Genomic DNA, 21,360 nt, shown 5'->3' with positions numbered 1-21,360 from the left:
TTTTCACACATGATACTCCATCTCTCATCTCTGTCTTCTACATAACTATTCCCCCATGCTTAAACTGGAGATAGCTCAAATCCACCTCAGAATCTCGTTTTCTTCAAAACTCAACTCAAATCCTCCCCTACATGATTCCCCACCCCAGATGCTTCCCCAAACTACCATGTTTTCACTTTGTATAGCTTCTGTATACTTACACATGTACATGTCTTTCCCATTATAACGAAAGCTCTTTATGACAAGAACTATTCAGTCATATCTCTTTTCCCAAAGAGCTAAACAAAGAACAAATGTTTAACAAATGCTAGCTGATTGACCAGGTTGATCACATTCTTCCCACTTGTTATACAAGCTTCAAAAAATAAATTGTCATTGTCACCTGCTGATGCAGATTTGAGCACAGATTATAGCTATAACTCAGACACTGCAGGATCCCAATATGCCACCAAGAAGACCCAAATAAAAAGGGTCTATATGAACTTAAACTAGATACTTCTTTATCCACAGTCAAATAAATGCTCTATCTCTAGACTGTATAAGGCCAGGGTTATTAAACCTTTCTACTTGCAACCCCCTTTTGCCCAATAAATTTTTATGCAACCCCAGGTATATAGATTTATAAAATAGGTGTACAAATCAAACAGTTGCTAATAATAAATCATAATTTCATCACCTCCACATTCAATTATGCAACTGCATATGGGGTCATGAACCACAGTTTAAGAAGCTTTGCTATAGGGTATGAGATAACAATAGTGATTCCCAAGTAGAAAAGAATTCCCAAAGAAGAACTGAATGTTTTGTAAACCTTAAAGCTTTATATAAATGCATTTATTGTTATGATACTCTTATTCCACTCGTATCTTCTCTCCAGCAAATACTTCATTAGTCCCTTACACTAAGCAATAAGCAAATTCTTTTATATTGTCTACCCTTCTCACAGGTACTCCTCACCATAAATGAAACCTAGCTTTCCCATTGAAAAAACACAACTCCTTTAAAATATCTTCCCTAGGGGCAGCTAGGTGGCATAGTGGATAGAGCACTAGTCCTGAAACCAGGATGACCTGAATTTAAATCTGGCATCAGACACTTAACACTTCCTAGCTGTGTAACCCTGGGCAAGTCATTTAATCCCAATTACCCCAGCAATAAAATACAAATAAATAAATGAATGAATATATAAATAAAAGTAAGTAAATAAATAAGAGCTAATTAATTAATTACTTAATTGATGAAATAAAATATCTTCCCTTTCCACCTCCCTAGAATAACCTCTAATCAAGTCAGGCAAAGAAGGAGAGAATTCAGCATTCTCTCTGTATCCCTGCATCGAACAACCACCTCCAGGGCACTGTCCCACTTAAAGCCTCTCCTCTTCTGAATTCAATTCAACAAATATTTGTTGAACACCTGCTGTATGGAAGCCAATAACAAGGCACCACAAGGGAAGAAAAAAAACACAAATATCAGCAAAATAAAATCTGAACCTTAAGGCATCTAAGTACCATAACAGAAGTACAAAGTATCATGGGAGTTCAGAGGAGGAAAAGGTCAAATCCCATTTGGCAAATAGGAAAACCTGGGTCTTGAAGGATGTATAAGCTTCTGGAAGGCAGAAATGCAAAAGGGGAGGAGGGAGGAATATTCTAAGCAGTCTATAGCAATAGGCTCCTAACTGGTCTTCATACCTCAAGCTTTTCCTCTTCAATACCATCCTTCATATAGTGTCTGCATTGATTTTTCTACCTCTATAATATTACTCACTTCAGTCCCCTTAACACTATTCAAGAGGCTACAAGCCTAGTTCATTACCTTTTGCTTACATTGTTACAATGGAGTTTTGTTTGGACTCTAGTCCATCCTCCAAATAGCTGCCAATATATAGATCTTCTCATGTTTCTATACTACTCAATAAGCTCCAGTAGTTCTAATGCCTCTAGAATAAAATATGAATTCCTCTATTAAATATTTAAAGCCCTTCACAACCTGATCCTAACTTACCTTTCCAGCCTTGTTAAACATTACTTTCCTTCTTGCAACCCACAATCTAGCCAAAGAACTAGTTTTCCTACTGTTCTTTGAAGATAATACTTCATCTCACTGTGCTTCTCTACATCTGGATATTTGAGTGCAATATCTCCTCTCCATGGCTCCCTTAGAATCCTTTTTTCCTTAAAAGTTAAACTCAAATGCTACCCCCCAATGATGTCTTTGGGACTTACTGATCTACTGCCCACCTCACTTTGACCTATCATCTAATTAAATAAGCTAATATATAAGTTGTCTCCCATAAAAGACTATAAGGTGCTTGAGACCAGGAAATGTTTCTTCATGTCCCCAGTGCCAAATACGTACCTTGATGATTTGAAGAAATTATCAAGTTTCAATAACTTTCAGCTCTAATGAACCTCATCATGATTCCCAATTATTCCATATCAAACTGTTCAAACTCTGAAATTCTCACCTCCCACCAGAATCTCACCTTTTACTTTTTCCTTAACTTAACTTCTCCCAAATTGGCTCCTGACCTGAATCCCTGTAATTCTCACAGTTTATCATCACCAATCTATTTTAAATAGATCCCCTACATGCTTTTGTTATCCTCATTTTGCCAGAGGAATTTAAGGTTCAGAGATAATAGGTGACTTATTCAGGTAGTGTCAGGCAAGATTCAAATCCAGGTGTCACTCACTCCACATGGAGCATTTTATCTACTATATACCATGATATCTCTCTTTCTACAATGTACCAGAGTACAGGTTCTTAAGACAAGGCTCTATTCCACCTAAAATACAGTACAATAAAAAATTCTTGTTGACTACAGTCATTCTCAGAAAAAACAGGATTACTATGGTTACATACAGTCCCGCTCTGTGTAATAGTTCTTTGGAAAAACTATATATTTAGGCAATCATATAAGAGAATGTTCCGAGTCATTAATAATAAGATAACTGTAAATCACAATAACTTTGATATTTCACTTCACACCCCAAAAAATTAACAATGCTGCTAAAAGATGAAAACAGTTAATGTTGGAGGAGAATTGTGGAGAGACACTAATGCATTTTTTTTTCCTGAGGCTACTGGGGTTAAACGACTTGCCCAGTGTCACACAACTAGAAAGTGTTAAGTGTCAGAGGTCAGATTTGAACTCCTCCTAACTTCAGAGCTGATGCTCTGTCCACTGCACCACCTCCTAGCTGCCCCATACTAATTCATTCTTCGTGGACTGGCAAAATCATTCTGGGATACAATTCAATTAATGAAAAATAAAGTGGCTAAATGTCCTTAAACCTAGAAATTCCATAGCTTAGCCCATATCCCAAGGAAATAATTTACAACACACATATTTTTTTAAAATTTCCTATTTGTTGTTGTTCAGTTACTTTTCAATCATGTCTAACTCTTTGTGACTCTATTTAGTGTTTTCTTGGCAGAGATACTGAAGTAGCTTGCCATTTTCTTTTCCAGCTAATCTTACAGATGATGAAACTGAGGCAAACAGGGTGAATATATAGCTAGTCATATAGCTAGTAAATGTTTGAGGCTATATTTGAATTCAAGAAGATAAGTCTTTCTGATTCTAGGCCTGGCCTGAAGATTCCATATATATCAAAATATTTATAGAAGCACTTTTTGCGTTTAGTAAATAACTGGAAACAAAGCAGATGTCCACTAATTGAGCAAGGGCTAAAGAAATTGTACTACATAAATGTAATATTACTGTGTTGTTAGAAATGATGTATGTGATGAATATAGAGAAGCATGAAAAGATCTACACATACTAATGCAGAGTGAAGTAAACAGAGCCATGAAAATATAACAACAATGTAACTGAAAAGAACAACAAGAATACAAACATCAAAACTGTTACAAAATTATAAAGAAGACACCTGGTTCTTTTTTAAAAGATACCTCCCCCAGCTCATTTGCAAAGACACACAGATATGGAATATTGCACATAAAGTCTATTTTTTGATATGCTAATTATTTACAGTTTTTCTTCTTCCTTTTCTTTTTCTTTTCTTTAAAAAGTTGTTATAAAGGATTCTCTAGAAGGGGGATGAAAGAGGCACAAACATAAATCTTGTAGATTAAAAAAAAAACAATAGGCATAAAAAAATATATTAAATATAATAGCTGTTTGGTATCATTTGAAATGACAACAATACCCAACCTCGATGATATGACTACTTATGTAACAATCGATTTTCTCTGGTTCTCAAAAGTAAATCAAATACCCACATAGCTCTTTTAGCCATCTGGACAAGAGTCCTCTTCTATATAACATTCAAAGAACGTGGCTGTCTCATTCTGCACCAATGAATGTTTGTCTTCAAGGTTCATTTATCAATGTAAGCCTCTAGTATAAAAGTGGAATTAACCAGCAATACTGCAGCTGCTTTCTATCGCAGACATGAAGTTAATGCGACAGCAGACTCAAAAGATTAGTAACCCTCCTTTATACTCATTTTTTTCCCCCACTAAAAGGTGACAGTTTAGTCTTACATGAAGACATGTAGTCTTACAAACAAACAACAACTATATGGGCAAATCAACGAAGAAGAAAAAGGTCACATTCAATTCAATACTAAAATTCCATTAAGGAATTAGTGGTTTGCTTATTTAAATGTGTTTTAAAAATACAGCTTCTAAACACAATCCATATAGAAAACTTCTCAGGTGTTAACTGCTTTCACAGAATTTTGTGAATTTTTTATATTTTCAGAAGTGTTAGTTAAGAATTACTAAAAATTAACCTCATGTCCCTACGAAATCAACTCATTTTCCCCAGTTCTGCATTATCATTAATCCTATCTGAAGTATCCAAGGCATAGGACTTGAAGTTAGAAAGATTAATTCAAATACAGCTTCAGCCACTTCTTACAGATGTAACACTGGGCAAGTCACATAACCTTGGTTTTTGTTTCAGTTTCCTCAACTATAAAAAGGAGATAACAGCAGCATCTGCCTCCCAGTGTTATTTTGAGGATTCAGTGGGATATCTGTAAAATACTTAGCACAGCTCCTGACACACAACAGGAGCTTCATAATAAATGTACTTGCTTCTTTCCTTCTTTTTTCTCCCCCTTGCCAGTGACTACCAAATTCTGTTTGATGTCTCTAGATTTTCTAGAAATATTATTCAAATCATCTTGGTCCAGAACTGAGATGTTAGTTTAAGACCTCACAAAGTACAAAGTCCTTCTGTCTACCCAGATCAGCAGTTTAGCAAGCTTATCTATAACTTAGTCTTAGAGAATTATTGGGAGCACTGACCTAGTATATGTTAAAGGTAAGACCTGAAGACCAGCCTTCTAGACTTCAAAACTGTTACTCCATCCACTACAAACACTGATTCTCATGCATATATTAGTAACATAACACTCATATGAAGTATGATGTGCTTGATGAATGAATTTTTTCCTACAGAGCTGTTTCCTTTATGCAATTAATGCTGACTAATAATAATAACTGAAAATTAGCTCAGGGAAAATTTGTGAGGAAACAGGATGACATTTTGTGTACACATTCTCCTACTGCTTCTTTCTTCACAGGTCATGATTATATTAATCTCTAACTCTTTTCATAGGAAGAAAGAAAACAGAGTCTACTCTAGGAAGCAATTCTAAGAGATTTATCTCTTTTCAGATAATCTGTTTTCACACAAGATCCCCAAGAAAAGGAACACATTTTTATCAAGAGTATGGTATTGCTTTCTGTATCTCCTTTGCTCATTATAGATGTAGTTTGCTATGAGTACAAAGAGACATTACAATTAAAATGGATTTGGTTTTGGGTTCCCATAATGCCGTCAACTCAAAGGAGTTATTTTTCCAATTACATTCAAAGAAGTTATGTGCTCAACTTGCTTAATGATGAAGAATGTTGCTCAGAAACACAATCCAAGATTTGGATATATGAGCCTTACTAAATGACAAGTTGCTATGAGATGAATGAGTATAAAGGAGCATCCAAAGAATCATTACATTTCCCATAGGTGTCTGACTACCTTCCCATGTTTTTAGATTAATTTCCATTCAACAGACTCCCATTTGAAGAAGTTGAGACATGAGACTCTTGAATAAGATGACATTTAACAATTTTAAATGGTTCATAATAATATTATGAACACTGCATTTTAAGAGGCTAATCAAAACAGAATTATTCTAAGTCACTAGGTATTTTTTGAAAGAAAAATCAATTTTTCATAGTGTTTTCAGGTCTTCCAAATTTCCATAAGACGGCAGAACACTATACTAGGGGGGAAAAAACTCCAACAACACTAAACTGGAAATACTTGGGCTTTTACCTTAGGTTTGCCACTTACTAAATGTATGATTTTAGGGGTTCTCAGTTTCCCCAATTGGAAAAAGAAGTCACTTTATTAGGTAAATATCCCCAAAGTCCCTTCTAGCTCTAAAATGCTACAATTCTATTCCAGAGTGCTCCTATTCAGAAGCTATTTTCCCCTTTATGGAAAAATAGCAGTGTCCATTATAGGAAAAATCACTCTGATATGCATGTATATTTACTTAGCAACTCATCTGTGTCTAAAGAATAAATACTTTGGAATCCTAAAGTGTCAGAGCTGAAACAGATGTCAGAAAATATCTATATTAATTCTTATACTTTACAAATGAGAAACTGAGGCCTACAGAAGTTAAATGACTTAGTTGTTCATGATTAGCCAGTTAATTTGTAGCAACACCAAGATTTGAAGCCAGCACTAGTAACTCATAATTCTAAGATTCTTTCTTATAGATACAGTGTCTGGCACAGAGTAAGTAGTTAAGAAATATTTTATCTATATCAAGATAATGTCTGCCCTACTTGAAGCAACTTAATTGAAACACTCTTCTGATTTGGTGACATTCAAAAATAATTGTTATAGTGCCACATTATCAAATTCTTTTTAAAAAGTAATTTGAACTATTTTAAAATTATACAAAATCAATAATACCTCTAGCCTTAAATATTCTATTCTATTTTAAATGAGCATAAATAATAGATTGATATGTTTTACTACTTTAGAGCTCAAAAGGATAAAGTCCTTTAAGTCCCCTTCAAAGAAACTAAAGTTTAAATTTAATTAAATTCCTCTCTAAACATTTTCTGGGAAAGATTATCTTTGTCACTTCCACTAGAGACTGCTCAGAAATAACAAATTCAACCAGTTAAAAACAAACCCTCAAGGAAAAAAAAAAAAAAAAGCATAAGGTAATGAAGCTTCATAAATCAATTCTAAGAATTTTTAAATTTGTTCTGATATTTTAGTTATTTATTTCCTCAATGTTCTATCAGGGTATTCTTCCAATTGAAACACAGGGAAGGGGAATAAAGTATAAGCTACAAGAATTTTATTGTGCAGCAATAAAAATGATCTTGAGCAAGGAGTTTAAAATTCTAAAACAAACACCCATTTACATTTATTTTGGTGGGAGGTAAGAGATGGAAGGATTTCATCAGTCTAAGTCAATCCCAGTAAGGAAGCTTCCTTCACTGATACAGATCTTCAGTAACTTATTTGTGTTAGAAAGTTGTCTGGAGTACTTAATGATTAAATGACTTGTCCAGGACCACAAAACTAATTATTATCAGAAAAAAGAATTTGAACCCGAGTCACTTTTTATCTTCTATATCATTCTACCACTCAATAACAAATAGTTTCAAAGATTTAGAAGTGGAAGAATCTCAGAAGACACTTAGTTCAATCTCACTTTACAAATGAGGAAACTGAGGAGAAAAAGGGTTTCATACAGTGTACAAAGCAGCAGAGCTGCTTTTAATTCCAAATCCACTGCTCTTAAATGCAGAAACACTTACAGCTAAGATAAACTCATCACTCAAACATGCAATTTTTGTTTCAGAAAAATTCTTTCAGGAAAAAAATCAGATTTAATAGAATGCAGTTTTATCCCTAAAAATGATAGACTAGTATTTATACAGCAGATAAATATTATCTACTATATACATTCAATGGGGTAGTTAAAGTTTCTAAGTCAACTAAGAAAATGCTAACATTTTAAAAAATATGTAGCTTTTAAAATGTTTTGATCCTTAATCTAAAAAAATCTATTAAAAGCATGATTATAGCTTTTATTTTGGTTCTTAATCCAAACTCCCCAGAAATTTCCAATATATTAATACATACAACAGAGAAAGACTAGCTCAGAAGGCAGATCTATGGCCTATGCAGCTCTTGTCTTAGCTATGTAAAATTTCAATCTACTTTTTTTATAAAAAGGTAAAAAACTTTTTTCCATCTTGTCTATAATGAATAAAGTTAAATTGTTCATTTCAAAATTCAGGTCCTTCAACCCAGTAATAGTCTAATTAACAGACTGTATATTATTTATAACTACCAAAAACGTTTTATATGTTATGTTGTTTTACATATATACATACATATAAACATACATACACACATGTATATTGCATATTATATATAATTAATTTGAATTTTCCTCCATACCTAGCATGCAATTTATTATACTAAAGTTGTTTATAAAACTACAAATACATACAAACACAATGCATTTCAAAATGCTATACCAATATTCAACATGCCAGGGCAAATCTATGACCTCTATTCTGCTTAAATATTGAAGTCTTTAAAAAAATTTTTTAAATTAATTTTGAGTACTGACTCAAACTATGGACTTGAATGTATATGGAATTTTGATTTACACTTCACTCAATCCTTATTAAATCATTTTTCTCAGACAGAAAAATCTTTAACACCAGAAAAGCTGCACTTTGGGCAAACTGCAAGAGTGTTTTATGAATTTATATTTATTAAACCATTTATATCCCAAATTTGATCTATTCTAGTGAGTAGGTTTAAAAACATGTGTGAGAAATAACTAAATCACACAAGATATGATCACACATTAAAAAAAAAATTAGTATTTTATGAAATATGAAAGAAAATTCTTATATATGTTTTGCAGTAATCAAAATGTATAACATTGTTATTCCTTTTTAGATAACATCGCCTAGATTTTGTCATTGCAGAATTTTTTTTAACAAATTCAATGAAATTTTAAACTTTTTTTAATTTAATTAATATTTTTAAATCTGTGTATGTTAGATTTTTTTCTTTTTGCAAAAAAAACATGAAAACTTTTCTACCTATTATTTCTTAGAAAAACAATGAACTAAGACTTGTGGCAAAACATTTCTATATTACAATATATTAATTATTAATTATTACATTTATTACACTACAGGCAAAAGATTCAAATCCACTTAGTTCATTTTTTTTCCCTCAGTTGGTCTGACAAGGATGATGTTGGTGAATAGCACCTTTCAGGATCTTTCCCTCTCAAATCCCTTATAGACTTTGGTAGGAAATGGTTCTATTAAAAGCATGATTATAGCTTTTATTTTGGTTCTTAATCCAAACTCCCCAGAATGCTAAAATCAGATGTTTCCTTATGGAAAAAAATACCCAACAAATTACAGACTTAGGGCTTATCTAACTTAAGCAGTTAAAAAAAAAAAAAAAAACCCTTCACTTCCTAAAATATTTAGAATAAATGGTCTCATCTTTCTAAGTTCCTGTTTCTATTTAAAAAAAAAAAAAACAAGGTGTTAAAAGTTTATAAAAATGCCTCTAAGATATAATGAAAATATATCTATTTTTCATGTTTATTTAAAATAGGGAGGAAAAGATAACATTAAACATTTACACAGTACCTCATCATTTATCCTGTTTATTCTAAGATATTCAGCATGTGGAATTATGAATAGTTTGGTTCATATCATAACAGTCTCTGTCACATTTGCTGTCTCAAAGACAGGACAATTCCCAGAAAAGGGTTAGCAATAGGACCCTGAGAAAAAAACTCATCAAATTGTTTCTATTAGTGTCACTAAGAGATATGAGAAGTTATTAAATTACTGACAGAATGGAAGAGACATGATGTTGGGATTTAAGTTATGTAAGTGTAAAGTACTAGGAGATACAGATGAATGGAAAAATTAGATTCTAATATAAAGATTAATGAATATGTCAATGGATCTGTGATCCATCCATGTGGTTATTCTTTCCAATATTTTAGAAAGACTCATTCATGTTATCTCATCCTTCTGACTTCTGTCCATGTCCTTTCCTAAATATTACCCAGGGGTCCATCCAATTTGTTAGATATCTCTTGGCAATGGAGTCAAAAGTTCTTTAATTATACCTCACTCTTGTCACATGTCCAGCTCATCTTAATTAATTCATGATTATCAAATTCTGAATTTTAAAGATTCTTCAAACAACAAAATATCGATAGTAGCATTTTTTTTTGTGGCAGCAAAGGATTAGAAACAAAGTTAGTGACCTTACTTACTGAACTTACTGAACTTACTGAAAGAATGTTATGGGATATTATACTGCCATGAGAAATGACAACTATGAAGAATTCAGAAAAACAGGAAAAAACTTATATGAACTGAATACAGAAAGAAATAGGAATAACTAGGATAATAATATACAGCTACTATAAGAGTATAAGTCACCAAAAGTAAGTAAAACTCATAAATATGTGAAAAATCAATCATGGTCCTATAAAAAAGAAAAAGAAACACACTTCCCTTATGCATGGATGCCACTGGATTGATTTCATTTTTATGTGGGAGGGCTAACTTCTTGCTACAAAGAAATCATACTCAAAAATAACTGACAGGAAAACAAAAGATATCAATAAAATTTTTGGTTATGTTTTGTTTATTTTTTTACAAAAGAGGGCCTTCAAAGAAAAAAAGACCATTTTTTTATCATTATTCAGTCATTCAGTCCTGTTTGATTTTTTGTGATCCTGTGGATGCATCGGTCTTCATACCTCCCCTATTTCTCATAGTGGGGACAAGATTGGAGTGTTGGGCAACATTTGAAGCAAAAGTTGGAAAGAAATAAACTGTGGCAATTTCAGAGTAAACAGAGTAGCAATCTATTTGCACTTCTTTTAACTAATCTTGCTCAAAGACATTTCTCTAGGATGAAACTATTAGAGATTTGTATTGCTAGAGGCAGTTCCCACAGCTCTTTTCGATATTTTTCCAAAGGCAAAAGTTGTAACCTCTGCTAAAACCCAAGTTAAAACATGCTAGAATTCCCCACTTGGGCCCAAACTGAAAAAGGAACATTAGAAATCAATTCTATTTATATTTAAAAGAAGACAAAACAGTACACAGGATATTTATTCAAGGCAGAAAACTGCCAAAGTACAAGATGAACTTCATGAAATTCTAATCAAATCTTCCTCTTTTTAAAAACCATCTCATGAACAGTTGTTTTAAAGCTACCAAATAAAGCAAAAGATTAATAAACAAAAGTCATGAAAGAAAAACTCCAGTGAGATAAGCTTTTCTCTAAGTGAAATACTAAGTTCTTTCAACAGATCTTCATATGACATATTTTACCAACATGGCAGACTTCCTTAAATTTTGCTGTAGAGTTGTCTTAATTACACAGCTACTCACAGTCCAGGATTTGAATTCAAATGTTCCTGACTCCAAGTCTAATGTTCTATCATCCACTGTACTTAAGTCACCCCTTTAAAGCTGGGGCCTAGAATTTGGCTAAGATTGAAGTCAAGCTCCCCGACTCCATTCTCTTCCTGTATTTGTAAATCAAAACATTTACTCTTCTCTACTTTCCCCATTAGGCCAATTGGGCGATTCAGTAGATAGAGTGCCAGGCCAGGAAGCAGCAAGATCAGAGTTCAAATCCAGCAGCAGACATTAGCTGTGTGACCTTAGACAAGTCACTGAGTTTACTCAGTTTCCTCTAAATGAGCTAGAAAAGGAAATGACAAACAACTCCAGCACCTCTGCCAAGAAAACCCCAAAAGGGGTCATGAGTTGGACATGATTGAGATGACTCAATAATAATAACAATACTTCTCCATTACCTCTCTCAGTTTCTCCAACCTTGTAAAGAATCACTGAAAATGGCTTAATTATATTCATCCATTCTTTCTATAAATGAGGACTGAGTTCATCTGGACTAGATGACTTCAATTCATCAAGTACAACTAGGTGTTTCTCTTACTATCTATCTCCTAATTTATCTTACATATTAGTTCCTTTTAACATTTATTTTCTGTCCTTTCCAGTCCAAAAGTCATATTCTACCAAAGAAAGCAGATACAAAGTAAAAATGAAGTATTGTTGTTATTTATCATCCCATCTATCCAAAGCAGCATCTCTTTAATCCTTTTTTCCTCTCAATAAGTCTTTAAAAAAGAAAAATAAACTTTTGGTTATCTTTATTCTTCTCATCAGCTTCACTTCATTACAAATGAACATTTCCAATACTATTTTTACAATACACTATTCTGACAAAGTGTAATAAGATGAGATAAATGGATGAATTGCCTAGAGCCCTTTGGAGGACGGCTACATGAGGAAAAAGCATGATAATCACTCCACAAACGATCTTTTTTTTCCTAAGAGAGTTAAACTATCTTGTACCTACAATACTTTCCTTGTTTTCAAAAGACCTATGGGGCCAGTAAAGCATAAAAGAATTTCATTTTTAACACTCTGACAACTTTTTGTCCTTTCTTTTTCATTCTTTTTGAAGTTGACTGAATTATCACATAGTATTAATGACATCGACAGCATTTTTATCTATTGGATATGCTCTATGGTCTAAGCCTGGAGCCCTTTCTTCTTAGAACATTTATAAGGAACATAATGTTAAGCTAAAGCCCATTTGAGAATAGAAATACAGTATAAATCGCTATAGTTCTGACAATGATGAAATCATAATTTACACAGGGAGGCTATGGTACATGGAGCTGAGATAGCTATAAAAAAAAATCTTCAAAAAGTAGTGGGAAGAAGAAGCTTTTTAAAATGTTAAGTAAAAAATTATTATTATTATTTTAATTTGATTAAAAATGTACATATTTTAAGGGTATCCAGGCAGCATAATGAATACAGACCTGAGCCTAAAATCAGGAAGACTTTATTTTCCTAAGTTACAAATCTGGCCATAGACATTTACTAGCTGTGTGACCCTGTACAAGTTACATAATCCTATTTGCTTCAGTTTTCTTATCTGTAAAATAAACTAGAGGACACCATTCAAGTATTATTTGTCAAGACAACCCCAAATAGAATCATGAAGAGTTGAACATGATTGAAAAATGACTGAACAACAATAAATATTTTATCTAAGTTGATAGGTCAACTTTTCCCCCTAAATCTTGAAAATATGGAATTTAACAATAAGGGCCTTAGATTTTCAAAAGAGAAAAAGGATCACAGACTCATTCAATATTTTATCTATTTATATATAATAATTTTAATTTCCTATAGGATTCAAATGAAATACTGAATTAGTAACCTCTTGAATTACAAACAAAGCAAACAGAAAACAAAGCACAATGTGAGAAGAGAGAATATAATTAAACAAAGACTGCAACTTACTCATTGTTTCTATTTTTGATGCATGGATGGTAAAGAACCTTGACAGCATTCCAGATGCCTATGGAGTTGGAATTCAACATCTCCATGTCTTCAAATAATGAGAATGCTTGGATGCTCTCTGAATTTCCCAGAGATTCAATCAGTAAACTGTCTGAGTTTAAAAGCCACACCTGTAGATAAGGATGAAGAGAAGAAAAAAAAAAAATTGAAAACTGAAAACAAGAGCTACAATGACTCTCCTTATCCTCTTCTTAAACCCAAAATCAGTCAGTCAACAAGCACTAATTATGTGCCTAGTATGATCAAGGCACTGTGTCTCAGGAGTAGGGAAGCCTAGGGAGAAGGTGAGAGAAGATAAACAACAACCCATAGGTATCAGAAGATACACAACCATTTATTAAGTTCCCAGTCTTACACAGCATGGTTCATGGGAATGAATGATAAACTCCATTTCCTATCTGCATGCCTTTGTAATGTTTTTACAACATGCTCAAATATTCTCCTTCTTCACCCTTCCTTCTCAATATTATAAACCCTGACTTCTTTCAAAACTCAATTCAAATCCTATCTTCTGCAAAATGCCTGACTCATTTTATCTTGCTGCTAATGCCTTCCCCATAAAACTACTATCTACCTACTATTTGAACATTTCATACATATCTATTTATGATGTATATCTGATTAGTATGAGAAATATCTGAACATTTCATATATCTATTAATGGACATTTTCTCTCATTAGAATACAAGTTGCCTTGAGGTCAGGGGCTGTTTTTGATTTTTCTTTGCTTCCTCAGTATTTAGCACAGTGCCTATTAAACAGATATAAAGTTAAAAATATATGTGAGTGTGTATGCATGTATGTAAATGCCTATGTATGTATGTAAATGGAAAGACAAACAGAAACATGGCCAATAATGGAATTTACTTTGCTTAAGTATATTTGTTATTGAATATTTGTTACAAGGATCTTGTTTGTCTTTTGTTTCTATTTTCAATAAGGTGTGGAATAAAAGAGAGAGGAAATAGATGTATTTAAAATAATAAAATTTAATTTCAAAAAATGCTTGTTGATTAATTGACAAGTAGATCTTTAAGAAAGTCTACCAATGTGCAAGGCTGAATGTTGAAAAATATCTTTGCATGTATTTTGAAAATAAAAAGTTATATATAGTGGATTATTTGCCATCTAGGGCAGGGGATGGGGGGAAGGGAGGGAAAATTTGGAACACAAGGTTTTATAAGGATCAATGGTGAAAAATTATTCATGCATATGTTTTGAAAATAAAAAGCTGTAATAAAAAAATAAATTAAAAAAGAAAATAAAGTTATTATTAAACAATTTCTTAAAAGTTTACAAAAACAAATCAAAACTCTGATTTCACAGCCTAAGATTTCCTTGAAATTGCTTAAAGTCAAGTTTTTAGCTTTTCATAGAAGGGCCTTTTGGAAATATGGAAGTGTTGCCCTAATAGAAATTCAAAAGTGATGTGGGAACACTCTACCCAGAGCTGCTGAATAGTACCTCAGAATCCTCTTTACAGGATGACTGATTATTGGCAGACCTTTGCAAAACTTAATTCACATAACTCAAAGAAACCCACAGAGCTTGATACTGTTCAATTACAGAGTTTTTCCAACTTAATATAAGCAAAGGAAGGGCACTATCTTGGAAGGAAGGAAGGAAAAAGCATTTATTAAGCTATGCACCAAGCATTATGTGCCAGGAATTATGCTAAGTTCTTTACATATATTATCTCATTTGATCATCAGAACCACCCCATTTCACAGTTGAGAAAACTGAGGCAGATAGATTATATGACTTGTGTAGGGTCATACAGCCAGTAGTGTCTTGAGATTAAAATTGAATCCAGGATTTCCAGATTCCAGGACCAATACTCTAGCCAGTACATATCCTAATTGTGAGGATCCATCACCATAAGTCAGACAGAAATGTTCAACAAAAGCTCATAATCTGTGATATATATATACACGACTCCTATGGACAATTTATAACAAAAGACTGCAACTCAACTAAATTCAACAAACATCTATTGTGTACTTATTTAAATACAAAACAAAAAGGCCCTGGACAAGGTAGGAGAGAAGGATACAAAGACAAACAAGATAAGGTCTCTGCCTTCAAGAAGCTTACAATTTAAGAGAAACACAAGTCAAATAGAAATGATAACTTATTTTAATTGATTATATTTTTAATGATCTCCATTTTCTAATATTTCCTTCCCTTCTGCCATACAGATAGCCATGTCTTAAAAGAAATTTTTAAAAGTGAAGAAAAACCAGTTCAATAAAACTGATATATAAATAAATGAATGAATATATATGTGTGTATTATATACATACACATACACACATAATTAACATAATAAACAAAGGCAAAAAAAAAAAAATCTGCCATATCTGATGTTATATGCAGTGTTCCACACCCATAGTTCCCCACCTTGGCAAAGGAAGGGAGGAAGCTCCCCCCCCATAGAAGAGAGAGTTTCTTACCAAGACATAGGTTTTTCCATCATGTCCTTGAACAGTGAATCTAAACGTGCTTCTAGTAGAGGACAGTTCCACAAGACACTGAGCAATAACGCTCTGTACAAACTGAGACCTGTTTGAACAGAAATCAATTTTTCACAGTGTGCTTCTCATAATAACTGTAACTGGCAAGATGAGCCAAAAATACCCACAGGGTGCCTGAAAGTCAGAGACATCTGGATGCCATACTTTTCTGCATACTGTCAGTTTTCTCACAATCTGGAACAGATGTGGATTTAATACATTTTAATACAGTAACATGTTTCTTTCTTCTCCCAGTTTTTCCTATGACCCATTCCTTAGTCCTTAATACATCCTATGCCCAGGAAGCTAACTACTTTCCATTAATTGAAAATTAAAGAAAATGTCCCAGCAGCCCAAATTTTAAAAAGTAGATCTACTAGTGGGCGATTTTAAACCGTGAAGTTTCAAAGGAAAATGAGAAAAAGGATTATATATTACCATCTCTATAATTGAGAAGTAGTGTGATATAGGACAAGAGTTGTAATACGTGAAGAAAAAGATCTTAGGCCGCTGACACTTAGGAACTGAGTGAACATGAGCAAGTCACCTAAACTTGCTGAGTCTCAGTTTCCTCATCTGTATAATGGAAATGAAAATATCTGTTGGACCTATCTCACAGGTTTGTTGTGAATTGTGACTGAGATATTAAAGCACTGTGAAAATATTAAAATGCTAAGTAAATGTCTATAGTAGCTGATGTTGTTATTCTTATTGTCATGGTGGAGGTCTTTTAGTTTATACAGAATTTGAATTTTCAGGTAAAGATATTTATAGCCTAATGTACTCAAGGCTAAATACGGTCAGCTTATCCTAGATTCAGATACCAACAAGCCCAAGATATAGAAATGTTACCGTAGATTTCACTATGAGAACATCATCAACAGTTGATGGATCACCAGAGGAAAAATTCTTTATAATGGCAGCCAATGAAACAAAAAGACTTGAAAAATCAGAACTTCTAAGAACTAAGGGCAGTATTTTGCCAGAATGGATCCTCCAATGATATATAAACAGAATAAACCATTGGGAAGCTAATTCATAATATTCCTTGAATTTTAAAGAAGTCATATTAAATAACTAATGGTTAATTATTAAGAACACAAGGGAAAACAGGCTGCAAGTTCCTTGAGAGCAGAAACCGTATCACATGTTTCTTTTGTGACATGCAGAAACACATCAAGACATAGTGAAATTAGGATAAAGAGAGCCAGACTTCAGTCAGGAAGGCACAGTTCCCACCAATGATTCTAACTCTAGGCAAATCTCCAAACTCCTTACCCTCAAACTATTCTCTAAGATTTTAAATACAGTCAGAGTCAGTAATGAGCTATCTATACCAGTGAAGCCATAAAAATACAGATCTAGACCACAATAAATTTCTCTGAACACTTGGTACTTTAAAAAAAAGCAAATAATGTCTATAGGGATATCTGTGATTGGGGGAAAATATGGATTAGCCTGATGGAGAGTTTTCATGCTCAACATAGCCACGTAATATCAAGAGAACAGAAGGATGAAGACAAGTATATTGGACAGACTGTGTGTAGCAAATCTGTGAAAGTATATAGATGGTTCGGCATAGTAACAGCACTCACTTGTAGTCCCTCCAGCTGAGGAGGCTGAGCTCGGTAGAACCAATGGGTGTTCATACAAGACTGATATGATTATAGTAAAGCCCAAGAGCGTGGGGCCACCAGGTCACCTCAAAAAGGGAAAACAGAGCCAGATTGGAAAAATGGAGCAAGTTAAAGCTTCCATGTCAATCAGTTTTGGGATCAGGCCCAAGACAGATTGTTGCATTTCCAGCCTCGATGAGATAGAAAGATTAAATCTCATTAAAAAAAAAAAAAAAAAAGACATGGATCAGAATTGCCCAGGATAGACAAGCATGAATGGGTAATGATCAGGCATAGTAAAGAAAGTACAGTCAGTTTTACTATAATGTTTCTTTCAAAAACTCAAATTTGTCCCAGTGCATGTGTATATGTATTAGGTAATATTTTGAGCAAAGTATGAATTTCAATTTGATTATACATGATTTCTTCCATGAGAAACAGTGAGAATGAAGAAATCTTTACCATTTCAGTAACTCTTAAGTTATAATCCTTCTAATGCCCACTTCCATAAACAAACAGCAGCCTAGAGCTACGGACATCACTATTTATTGGAGTATTTATGTATTTCTTAACTATTTAACATGTATAAAATGATGGTAGCCTTGTGATTAGATTCCTATCTTTTTTTATGTGTCACCGACAAAGTATCTAAATATAATGTTCTTCACCCTATTTTTTACATAAGCCCCCTGACTTTTATTGAGCAATTTTGCATAAGGAGGTGCATTTGAGGAATTCATATGCTTTGTTATGAAAGAACTAACTGTACTTACATTGATGAGATCACAAATTCATTAGAATAGTGACCTGCTTAGCATAGTGCTATCCACAAAATAGGCTCTATATAACTTTTCTTTCATTAGGAGATTGTGATACAGTTCAAAGAGCACCAGGACTGGGATAAGAACTGTGTTCTAATCCTAATTCTGTCACTTACTAGTTGTGTGGCCTTTGCTAAGTCAGGACATCTCTGATCTTCCATTTCCTCATTTATTATAAAATTAGCCCTAACCAATTTCCCCCACGAGTTGTAAGAACCAAATATGATATAAAATAGTTTCGAAAATTGTAAAATTCTCTATAAATGTAAGACACTGTTATTATTTCAATGCTGCAAAAAGTATGAATAAATCTGGATCCAAACACTTTTGTCTATTACATTATATAAACAAAACAAATTCCAGGATAGAATAAATTTTCTCTGCACTTCTCTACATCATTTGAGATAGAAAAGAAACTCAATTTTCTATTTGTACCTTGGTATCATGTCAAAATCTCTCCCAGATGGCTGGATAATTATCTCTGTGATATAAAACTTTGTGGTCCCTAAAACAGGAAGAAAAAAATTTAAGAGGAAGCAATTCCCACAACAATACTAAAACATAAAACTTTCATTTCATATATCTCAGAACCAAATGATGACATTTTCAAGTTAAATATTTAAAACGCTAATGAAATAAGAACACTACTGTAAACCTTTCAAGACTTGTGATCTGTTCTTACATAGGGCTTCGGTGAAAAATGTGGGATTTGTAGTGGAGGATCTGGATTTAAATTTTATCTTTGCTGTTACTACCTTTATTTGACTTGCCTCAATCTTCACCTGTAAAAAAACCATTTGGATTATATGGCCCTAGAGATGCTGTCAACCTCTAAATTTATTAAAAAACATAATTCCATAGAACCATTCTAACACAATAGGTACATAATATAGGCCTCCTATGTGCATTTTTTTGCTATTTAAATTGCTGCACTCATAGATATATCGTCCCTAAAGATCCCAGATTACTTCCCTGTGAGAATTCTATTCTCTGGTCCAATGAAGATAACAACCTGCTGCTGGCCCAAAGAATTAGAGATAGCTAGACAGACAGAGCATTGGATATCAAGTCAGGAAAAGCTGAGTTCAAATCTTGCCTTAGAAGACCAATGTATGACCCCAGAAAACATTTGATAATAAACTGTCTTTTGTCTCTTTTTGCATCTCCAGTGCTAAGCAAAGTGTCTGGCACATAGTAGTGCTTGATAAATGTTTACTAATTGTGATACCGCGTATTTTAAAATCAGCCAGAGTCAAGAATTCAGGTTAAGGGAAAATCTTCAATCTTTATTCTCAGTAGAGGTGAAGAAGGATCGGAGGTGAAGGGGAATCGGAGGTGAAGGGGGGATCACGATCGCAATGTGTGCAGCTGAGTCAAGAAGCCAGCCAGACCAGAAGCCAGCCAGCCTTCTCTCCACCTCTCTTCCTGCCCCTCTGCCTCTACCCACCAAAATCATCATTTCCTATAAACACATCAGGACTTGCACAAAGAGTGGGCGGGTGTCATTCTTTCTCCAAGCATATATATTAATAGAGTATGGTCCAATTACTATTTAGCCTCACGTGCTTGGGACCTCAGTGCATCAATTCAAGCTTCAGCCCATTACAACTGATGAACTGAAATGACTCTATAATCTTACAGAGGTGGATACTGTCTATACAACTCCTCCAGGACTTTTCATCATATAAGATTCTTGCCAAAATCTGCCAAATCTCCTCTACAAAGAATCTACCCAACCTGAAGGGAAAGGGGTTCTCCTTGCCATTTACTAACTCCTATTTCAATTTCTTATCACAACACAGAAGTAACACTATATTATCACAAGCTACACCAATGGACTGTGAGCTCTGGCACATTCTGCCATTTTGGAAAGGCTTTGAGTAGAGTATCAGTGATGGACTAAATCTGTTATCAGAGGACCAATATAGCTAAGTGTTAAGAAGCTTATCAACAGTTGATGGATCACCAGAGGAAAAATTCTTCATAATGGCAGCCAATAAAACAAAGACAAATACAAAATGAAATTAGTCCTGATTGCTTTCTTAGTCCATTTCCACTGCAGTTAAAGAATGGGAAAAAAAAAGACAAAATATTAAGGAAAATACTAGCTTTTAGGCCATCAGTAAACATCAATTTAAATATTAGGATTCTAAACATGAAATCTTTTTCCAACGGTCAATGCCCTAATATGCCATTGGAGCAAATGAACTACATCAATTTCAAAAATTGATTCCTGCAAAATTCAGAAGACTATTCTTGCAAAATCAGAAGACAAGGGAAAAGTGTATCTCTTCCTTAGGATCTGCTAAGAGAAGTAAGTAGAAAGTTGGTAGAGCTAGTTTGAATGTAATTTTTTCAAAAATTAAGATTTCATGGGATACTTGGTCATCTCACCTTATGCACTTATAAGCATAAGCAAAAAAGTGTTCTCTAACAATAATGGTAACTTATATGCCAACATCTGATAAAAAATAAAAATTTAGATCCCTCAAGGTTAAAATATACATTAATATATAGTGACTGCCATACAGAATTGAGCAAGAAAGGATGGAAAAAAACTGCGAACAACTATTCACGATCCCTTTTGGGGTTTTCTTGGCAAAGATACTGGAATGGTTTGCCACTTCCTTCTCCAGTTCATTTTATAGATGAGGAAGTCGAGGCAAACAAGATTAAGTGACATACCTAGGATCATACAGCTAGTAAGTGTCTAAGAACATATCTGAACTCAGGAAGATGTCTTCCTGATTCCAGGTTTGAAACTCTATCTTCTGTGCCACCTAGCAGCCCAAAGTAGGAATGAAAATGATCAAAAGCATCAAGGATTCAGAAACCTAATGTCTGTCTTTAACAAAAATATTTCTTTTTCCTGGCAAGCAGAAAACAAAATCACAAAATGTGGAACTGACTCCA

General features: G+C 33.6%; 1 protein-coding gene across 1 annotated transcript in view; it reads right to left on the bottom strand.

Moving 5' to 3' along the window:
• The window catches only part of UBE3D (ubiquitin protein ligase E3D), a 204,880-nt gene that overhangs the window by 121,828 nt on the left and 61,692 nt on the right, over positions 1-21,360 (bottom strand). Inside the window, exons 6-8 of the mRNA XM_031964590.1 lie at positions 18,883-18,952; positions 15,951-16,059; positions 13,438-13,607 (exon numbers count right to left, since the gene is read on the bottom strand). Of these exons, the coding sequence (XP_031820450.1) occupies positions 13,438-13,607; positions 15,951-16,059; positions 18,883-18,952 (349 nt within the window). The remainder of the gene's footprint in view (positions 1-13,437; positions 13,608-15,950; positions 16,060-18,882; positions 18,953-21,360) is intronic.

This window comes from Sarcophilus harrisii, chromosome 4, assembly GCF_902635505.1.
Source record: "Sarcophilus harrisii chromosome 4, mSarHar1.11, whole genome shotgun sequence".
NCBI classification, from domain to species: Eukaryota; Metazoa; Chordata; class Mammalia; order Dasyuromorphia; family Dasyuridae; genus Sarcophilus; species Sarcophilus harrisii.
This window is presented reverse-complemented; position numbering and strand designations above follow the sequence as displayed.